This window comes from Canis lupus, chromosome 6 (assembly GCF_011100685.1).
Source record: "Canis lupus familiaris isolate Mischka breed German Shepherd chromosome 6, alternate assembly UU_Cfam_GSD_1.0, whole genome shotgun sequence".
In the NCBI taxonomy this organism is placed as follows: domain Eukaryota; kingdom Metazoa; phylum Chordata; class Mammalia; order Carnivora; family Canidae; genus Canis; species Canis lupus.
In genome coordinates, this window is record NC_049227.1 from 36,901,239 (window position 1) to 36,910,492 (window position 9,254).

The following is a 9,254-nucleotide window of genomic DNA, read 5'->3' on the forward strand; positions in this document are numbered from 1 at the left end:
GGAATTATACTGAAATATTAATGTTTTGTTATGAGATGTTCTGGGTAATTTTAATTCTCGAAGAAAATTTAATGCTTTTAGACCCCCAGAACCATGCTGGTAAGGAATGCCAGCTTCCCAGCCCCAGCCCCGCTTCCCCAGCACAGTGTAGATAGCCCAGAACACTGGGCAGGTTTTGCCACAGCCAAGAGAGCACAGAGGGCTGTGAACACATACTGTTTACATCCTGTTCTTTAAACAAGAAACCTTCAGCAGACACTTGTTTTGTGTTTACTGTGAAGTAGAACATCATTCTAGGCACCAGGTATGAAAAAACACAAGACGGTCCTTAAGGAGCCCCATTCACTTCCCTCAGAAAGTCGGACCACCAGCTCTGGTGTCCTGGCTCCTAGCCTCAGCCTCTGGCCTTGAGAGGCCAGCCAGGAGGACTGTGCAGGGTATCTCTGGCCTGGCTGGTATGTTTGTTGTGCACTGCCTACAGCTCACATTAGGATCTGTGACTTTTGCAGTGTGATTTGTTCATCCAGGAGGGGGCCCGCCTAGGAAGAACCCCCGCTGAAGTCGTTTCAACTTGTGACATCACCTTTGCCTGCGTGTCAGATCCAAAGGCAGCCAAGGACGTAAGGATCCCCTCCCTCCCCTCAGTGTCTCAGATTGTGGCCGGGAAAGCTGGCTGGCCTCCCCCCTTGTCCCCTGACCATGAGTGAGTGTCTATAGCATGTTGTATTTCCCATCTGGGCCATCCCCCATTGTGAAAGGTATTTGCATGAATTAAATACAGATGTCCTTTAATTCAGAATAAAGAATGAAAACAAACCCCCTGAGATCTATGCTGACCATCCCTGTGTACTCTTACTTGGTTCATGTGTGAAGATCCTAGGTTGAGCTATGGCTATATTTGTATCTTTTAAAAGTTCAGGTACAATAGTCATCTTGTTAAACTGGCAACTGATTTGATCCAAGTAAATCTAAAGAAGCCTAAGAAAATACTGAGGTTTTAGTAAAAAGAAGCACACTTCTTTTTTTCAAAGATAAATGGGAACATGCTAGAGGTATTATTCTCTTAAGCTTATTTACTTGCTATCCCCTTTCAGCCTTTATATTTAGCTCCTAATCAAGAAATGAGCCAAGAAAGCAACAAGATTCTGACCTTAGGTCTCAGGGGCCCCTGGGTGTCTGGCTGGGAGCCTGGGCTATTGCTTCTCCCTTGTGTCCCTACAGCTGGTGCTGGGCCCCAGTGGTGTGCTGCAAGGGATCCGCCCTGGGAAGTGCTACGTGGACATGTCAACAGTGGATGCTGACACAGTCACCGAGCTGGCCCAGGTAGTGGCCTCGTTCATGCTGGTCCTCCAGCATCCTTGCTGATTATGCCTGAGTGTAGGCAACTTGGTTACTCTAGAAACAAAGCCAGAAGGGGATGAGAAACCTGTAGCCTTGGGACTAGCCTCTCTTTACTCTGCTTTCAAAGCCACAGCTAGTCTGAACAGCCTTGAGAGCTACCCGGCTGGGCTGGACATCAGTTCCTGTATCTGCCAGCCCCACAGTGAGAAGAAGTCCAGACTGCTAGCAGGGCCTTTTTGGTTTAAGCAACCATCTACAGTTGACAATATGCTTCCCCCTGAGCTGCTGGACCCAGTGAGAAGGTAGTGACTTATGGCCCCCGAGTGTTCTAAGAGTGGCTGAAGTCGGGGAAGAGCAGTCTCTGGAGGAGGTGTGGTCCACAGGCCATTGGCATGGTCATGTTTGGTCATTGAAAGAAATCCCAAGTCAGTGGGAATCCATAGGGAGACCCCGCAACTCCGTGTACTGCATGTGATTCAGACATCTGTTTGGGGCCTCGCTGTGAAAGGCCAGGTGTTCCCACTTAGAATCCCTGTGACAAGCAAGGCCTTCAGAAACTATGACTTTCCTTTCCAGGTGATTGTGTCCAGGGGGGGGCGCTTTCTGGAAGCCCCAGTCTCAGGGAATCAGCAGCTGTCTAATGATGGGATGCTGGTGATCTTAGCAGCCGGAGACAGGGGCTTGTATGAGGACTGCAGCAGCTGCTTCCAGGCAATGGGGAAGACCTCCTTCTTTCTAGGTAACATGCCTGCCCACCTCTCGGGCCACTGCAGGCCTGGAGGCTGGGTGGGCCACATCCCCTCTAGACTGCACTGATGACAGCGTCAATCCCGCACGGCCTCTCTGCCTGGGGCCCCCGTGGGAAGGTTTCCTTTGACTTTGCACAGTCAGTGCCTGGAAGGAGGAAGAGCCCGAAGGGTCAGAGCCAGTTCTGTCAGGGGCAGGTGAATGGGGCCTCCCCTGGGTGTAGAGGTGGGTCCGAGCAGGGATGAGGGTGGGCAGAAAGTCCCTGCCCTCAGAATTCTTGGGGAGTGACCATGATTCTCTACTCTGGCCAGGTGAGGTTGGCAACGCAGCCAAGATGATGCTGATCGTGAACATGGTACAGGGAAGCTTCATGGCCACCATTGCTGAAGGGTTAACCCTGGCCCAAGTGACAGGCCAGTCCCAGCAGACACTCTTGGACATCCTCAATCAGGGACAGTTGGCCAGCATTTTCCTGGACCAGAAGTGCCAAAGTGAGTTGCCTTTCGCCTCTCTTCTTGCATTTAAGTTGTGATTAGAACTGTGAAACTGGGTCAGGTAGCTGTCACAGAGCATTCTCTTCTTCAAGGGTTCACTGGGTATTCACTGGGCTAATCAGCCCATGCCCTCTGTCAGAAGGGGTCCAGAGACATGGTGGGTGGGATTTGGGGCCACTGGCTGGGAACCAGTCTCTTCAGTGTCCAGAAGGGAAGAAATGCTAGTTATTGAGCCCTGACAGTATAGCAGATAGTTTCTTAGACTTCATTTAATTCTTTTGATATGTGGCTTTCCCTCTTTAGATATCCTTCAAGGGAACTTTAAGCCTGATTTCTACCTGAAGTATATTCAGAAGGATCTCCGCTTAGCCATTGCCCTGGGAGATGCTGTCAACCATCCTACTCCTATGGCAGCTGCAGCCAATGAGGTAACTATAAGAGGCCGGGCACCATCTGGCAGCCTTCCCTTTGCTTTTACTATTCCTCCCCTCTTTGCTTTGTGTCTCACCCTTTGAGGTGGAAGCTCAGGTCATTGATTCTAGACAGAAGCATTTAAAAGCATCTATTTCCTTCTGAGCCATGCTTACTTCCCTTGTGATTTCTTTGACCTGTGGCTTAAAAGTGTGTCAGGGAATTGGAGTTGCCCTACCAATCTAATGGTTATTGATTACTAATGTATCTCTGTTGTGGTTAAAAAACATATCCTGGGAGTGCCTGGATAGCTCAGTCAGTGAAGTGTCTACCTTGGACTTGGGTCATGATCACAGGGTTCTGGGATCAAGACCTGAGTTGGGCTCCCTGCTCAGTGGGGAGCCTGCTTCTCCCTCTTCCTCTGCCTGATATTCATGCTTGCTCTCTCTAATGCACGCTCTTCTCTCTTGAGTAAATAAAATATTTTCTTCTTTAACTTTTAAAAATAAAAGTAAATAAAAAACATCCTGTGTGAGATTTTTAACTCTAAATTTATTCGGACTTTCGTTGTGGCCCAGCAGCTGGTCTGTCTTGGTGGATGTGCCATGTGCACTTTGGAAGATTCTGTTCTGCAGTTATTGGGTGCTGTGTTCTGCAGATACCAGTTAGGTCAAGATTGGTAATGTTTTCTCAGATCATCTTTACTGGCCTTTTTCTCTGGTTCTTTCAGTTGCTGAAAGAGGGATACTAAAATCTCCAGCTTTGATTATCTCATGTCTGTTTTTCCTTTTAATTCTATTATCTTTGAAACTCATATGATTGGGTCCTTAGCCATATGTGATGGTCATGTCTTCCTGATAAATTTACCCTTTTATTATTATGAAATATCCCTCCTAATCTTTGTCTTGAAGCCTATTGCCTGGTTTTACAAGAGCTGCTCCTGTTTCCATGGTATATCTTTTTCCAGTCGTTTACTTTCAACTGTGTCTTTAAATTGTGTCTTTCCTATAGTCTGTCATTGGGGTTGCATTTTTATCCATTCTGACAGTATCTGCCTATTAATTGGAGTGTTTGGTCATTATTATCGTTTGAGTGGCAACAAAATGCCTACATACACTTTTTTAAAACAGTTGGGTTTTGGTGGGGAGAAGTTAATTTGTTTTAATAAGTGTATTTAAGTAATCTGTACACATGACATGGGGCTTGAACTCATGACCCTGAGATCAAGAGTTGCATGTGTAATCTATGGACTGAGCCAGTCAGGGGCAAAACAGTTGTTTAGAAGGTCAGGTTTCTCAGCCTGATAGAAGGGTAGCCTTAAAAAAACAGAGCAACAGCGGTTGGGCGCCTGCCTTTGGCTCAGGGCGTGATCCTGGAGTCCCAGGATCGGGTCCCATGTCGGGCTCCCGGCATGGAGCCTGCTTCTCCCTCTGCCTGTGTCTCTACCTCTCTGTCTCTCTATGTCTTTCATGAATAAATAAATTTTAAAAATTTAAAAAAAAAAAAAGAGCAATACTTCTTTACTGTAGAGTTAAAATAAAAACCATACATATTTTGTGTAAAACACATATACAAAATACATAAATTCATTTATTTTAGAGGCTGTATCTTCCAACAACTGTAAGAGGATAAACATTTTCTTTTTCTTTTTTTTTTTTTTTTTTTTTTTTTTTGAGGATAAACATTTTCATTCAAGTTAAATAGAAGTCTCAAATGGCTTGTTCCAACTAAGAAGTAAAACCACAGTTCTGCTCTTTTCAGACCTGACTTTTCATGGTGTATAATCTCCTGTCCCTTCCTTGTCTGCAGAGAACTTAACTTCACTTTTTCAGATTGCAGTATAGTTTCAGGATCCTCCTGTTGGTTTTGCCATGGATTCTGTCTTAGCAGTGGACTTCTGTGTATTTTGTATATAAATTTTTTGTTTATTGTCTTTAACTGAAGTTATTTCTGAAGGGTTCTATGCATGTGACTTGTGTTGGCAGCTTTCTCTGTGAGGTGATTTCTAACTTGGCTCTGCCCTGACTCTACAGGATTTGTTGGCTTGAAAACAGACATTTTGGTTAATTTCTCAGTGGAGCGTGGTGCTTTCTGGCCATTTGGAGGATGTGAATTTAGGCTCCTCGTTGGAGTTCAGTGTTCAGGATCTTATGGTTAACTAGTCCAACAACGTTTAGTCTTTGTCTTAAAGTCTATTGATGTGTGATTGGATTTGGAGCTACTGTTTTATCATTTGATTGCTGTTTGTCCCTTCTGGCTTTTGTCTGTCCCTCTTTTTCTATTGTCTTTTGGATTATTTGAATATTTTTTAGCATTTCATTTTATCTATTGTCTTTTTAATAATGCGTTGTTTCTCTTTTACCTTTGCTCTGTGGATTGCAATGTGCAAGGATATGCAGTATCCTTAACTCACAGCTTGCTTAGAGTTAATATTATACCTCGTCACATAAAACATAGATCCATTTCCTTCTCCCAGCCTCCCTCCCCCTTTAAGGCAAGGTTTCTCAGCCTGGGCACTATTGGCATTTTGTTGTGGGAACCGTCCTATGCATTGCAGGATATTGAACAGCATCCCTTTCTCCTCTACCCGCTAGAGGCCAGCAGCACCCCCTCAGTTGAGAAGAGGACTGTATACATCGCCACATGTCCCATGGGGCAGAATAATCCCAGGTTAAGAAGCCCTCCATCGTTGGATTTTTTTTTTTTTAATTTTTTTTTTTAATTTATTTTGAGATAGAGCGCTCATGTGCACAAGTCAGGGGAGGGGAGGAGCAGAGGAGAGGGAGAAGGACAGGCAGATTCCACACTGAGCGCGGAGCCCAAATGGGGCCTGATCCCGCGACCCTGAGATCATGACCTGAGCCAAAATCAAGAGTCTAACACTCTGAGTCACTGACTGAATCAGCCAGGTGCCCCAAGAGAAAACCCTGTTTTAGGGTACAGATATCCTGTGTGTTACATCTGCCTTTGTTTCAAACCTACCAGTCAATGTTAGAATGTTTTAAATAGTCGTGTGTATTTTTTTTAATTGAGAGAAAAATTAATTTTATATTTCTCTAATTTACCATTTCCACTGTTCTCCATTCTTTTCTGAAAATTTGAATTTCTCTCTGGTATTTTTTTCCTTTCAGCTAGAAGAACATTCCCTATAATGCAGGTCTGCTGGCAACGATTAGTTTTCTTTTCTCTGAAAAGGTCTTTATTTAGCCTTCATTTTGAGTTGACAACTACACTTAAGCTGTAATGGACACTCCATTATGGAGGCTTCAACAGCTGACTGTGTGGAAGGAACCTTGTGTTCAGCTGCATTTCCTCAGTGGGCCTGGACACCACACTGCCCTTGTTGAATGGCTTTCTAATTCTCTTCACACTCATTCACAATATTCACCTAGTGGCTCTGGAGTGGCTGTCGGCTGCCAAGCACATTCTAGGCTCTGGGGACATGTGGAGGGACAACTTGTTCCCTTCCTTTTGGAGCTGACACTTTAATGGAAGGAAGCACAAGATAAGCAGATAGATATTTAAACAATCTCTGAAGGTCAGAATTATGAATAAAATAGAGTAAGAAAAGGTGACGAGGATAAAGTGGTATAGCCACTGCTTCAGATAGCTGGTCAGGGAAGGCCTGGGAGCTGACTGGGAAGGAGCCAGCCATGTGGAGGAAAAGGCATCCCCTGCAGAGGGAACAGCACGCATAACCATCTAAAGAAAAACACAGGAAGACCCTAGAGGCAGGAGGGGCATGATTATAATTACTAACAATGCTCCAAGCACTTAACCTGTTTCATTCCATTTGATCTTCCTGATAAACTTGTTACTCCATGACATCAAGGAGTAGTGGTGGAGACAGAAACTGAGGCACTTGGCTCAGGATTGGGGGGGCGCGGTGGCCAGGAGTTGCACCCAGACAGCCTGGACTCCAGAGTCTGCCTGCCTAACCACATCTAGAACTACCTCCAAGAAGCAGATTGTGTCTTTAAGTCAGCTCTGTGGCCAGAGACTGAGCCCATCATCTCCTTTTTTTCCAGGTATACAAAAGAGCCAAGGCACTGGACCAGTCTGACAACGACATGTCTGCGGTGTACCGAGCCTATATACACTAAGCCCTCAATACCCTACCCCTGCCCCCCAATCTTCCCTCTGACCCCTCCTCCTCACATGAGGTTGGGGTTCTGGGACTTAATCTGGACCAGTCCACCTGTCTCCATCTCCTTTTATACAGACTTTGAGACTTGCCATCAGCACAGCACACAGCGTCACTCCTCCCCTGGAGGTCCTGGGGAGGGGAGGGGTGTCAGCAGGATTGGCCTTTGGGAAAGCTCTTGAGCTGGGCACTGGCCCCGGACTAGGTGGCTGTGTGTTCACACACACACACACACACACACACACACACCACACCCTCTACACACCACACACTGGCTCTTGCCCCAGGATAGAAGCTGCCCAGAAACTGCTGCCTGGCTTTTTTTTTTTTTTTTTTTTTTCCTTCTGAGCTTGTCTTATCTCAGACGCTTTCCAGTCGAGGAACTAGAATCAACAGTGAGAACTGGAAGCCTTTCCACTGCTTCCTTCCCTCAGAGCAAAGAGGCTGTGGTTATGTCCACACCCCCTGCGCGAGAGAGAGGCTCTGGGCCAAGATGAGCCAGCACCGACTCCAAACAGGGTCCTCGTGGGCCCTCCAACCTCAGGTGACCAGCTGATGAGGACTGTCATGTTTAAGCTACCAGTGTGCAACCAACTCCATAAATGCCTTTGTGAACTGAAAAGAAATTGGCAAAGTTGAGAAACACAGGGCTCTGGCTCTCTGGGGAGAGCAGCAAATTGCCAGCATGTTAGGTGAGCCTCACAGAATCCTGTTCTCACCGCTGTTGAGCGCCTGTCCCAGAAGTCACCGTCACTGCAGAGCCTTGGGCTGGGATCAGACTTCCTTGCTTTGGTGGAGGTGGAGCTCACTCCTCACCAGGCTCTTTTAGTATTTGGATTTGCATTCCAGCCCTTGGGAAGGGGATCCTGAGGGCCACCAGGGAGGAGTGAAGAGGGAGGAGAGTGGGGTTCCTTCCTGTTTCCCGTTATGCTGCAGACTTCCACCTGGTTCTGAAGAGCCACTCTGACTGGATCCCTTCACAGCAGTCCCACTCTCTCCAGCCTGCTCCTGTACATGTTCCCCACCTGCCCACCTCTTCATTCTCCCTTGCTCCTCCTCTTCTCATGGAGACAGTGTTTCTTTCTGTCTGTCCTTTGGCCCAGACCCAGCCTGACCAACTGATGGCCAGCTCTTGAAACCGGAACGAGTGTCTTCACTTCAACCAGAAGCATGGTCTTCGATGCTTCCAGAGCCCCAGGGTCTTTCGGGAGGGAAGAGAACTGGGCCTGACCCAATCTGAACTATCTGACCCTAGAAGGTTGGAGCTAAGACGTCCTTGAGACCCTAACATTTCTCCTTGGATAGGGGACCAGACCGGCTTCAAATGTGGCATAAAAACAAGGAGAAGTCACTTGAAGGATGTCAACGTTTTCTCCCTCGTCCATGGGTTGCATTTTCCAAAGTCACGCTTTGCAGGTCAGCATTTCTAGTGAATATACAGAATGAGACCACACTGGTGTGGGCCTCTCCCCCTCACAACCATGGCCCTTTCCCACTGATCAGAAATCCAGGCTAGGGGGAGGGCAGGGAAGATGCCTGCAGGTTTTTGGCATAACTTCACTGGGATTTGGAATTCTTTTCTGTCTGAACACAAAGCCTGTTCTAGTCCTAGCTGGACACTGGGGGGGTGGGGGGTGGGGGAGATGCTGTAATGAAACTGGTTAGTCAATGTTGTCTTAATATTGTTGACAATTCTGTAAAGTTTCTTTTTATGAGTATTTCTGTTTAAGCTATTTCACCTTTGTTTTGAAATCCTTCCCTTTTAGGAGAAAATGTGACACTTGTGAAAACTTGTAAGAAAGCCCCTGTTCCGCGAACCTTTTTTTTTTTTCCTTTACACCTTTAAATGACAAAAATCTAGGTAATTAAGGTTGTGAATTTTTATTTTTGCTTTGTTTTTAATGAACATTTGTCTTTCAGAATAGGATTGTGTGATGTTTAAATGGCAAAAAAAAATGATTTTGTGCAATTAACAAAAAGCTACTGCAAGCAAAATAAAACGTTTCTTGGTAACACAACTGTGACTGACTACCTGGGCAGTGAGCACCGCCTGCGCCCAGACTCGAGCGCCGTGTGGGGGGGCCGCGCTGGGACTGCCGGCAGGCGCGCGGAGGGCG

At 46.4% G+C, this 9,254-nt stretch overlaps 1 protein-coding gene across 6 annotated transcripts in view; it reads left to right on the forward strand.

Moving 5' to 3' along the window:
• The window catches only part of GLYR1 (glyoxylate reductase 1 homolog), a 35,814-nt gene extending 26,659 nt beyond the window's left edge, over window positions 1–9,155 (forward strand). For 2 of the 6 annotated variants that reach the window (XM_038540482.1, XM_038540486.1), the window contains 6 exons: window positions 510–620; window positions 1,222–1,323; window positions 1,918–2,080; window positions 2,400–2,579; window positions 2,886–3,010; window positions 7,022–9,155. In XM_038540482.1, the coding sequence (XP_038396410.1) occupies window positions 510–620; window positions 1,222–1,323; window positions 1,918–2,080; window positions 2,400–2,579; window positions 2,886–3,010; window positions 7,022–7,096 (756 nt within the window). In that variant the 3' untranslated portion in view covers window positions 7,097–9,155. The remainder of the gene's footprint in view (window positions 1–509; window positions 621–1,221; window positions 1,324–1,917; window positions 2,081–2,399; window positions 2,580–2,885; window positions 3,011–7,021) is intronic. The other 4 variants (XM_038540484.1, XM_038540487.1, XM_038540483.1 and 1 more) reach the window with 3 other exon arrangements.
• The last annotated feature ends 99 nt before the right edge of the window (window positions 9,156–9,254 follow it).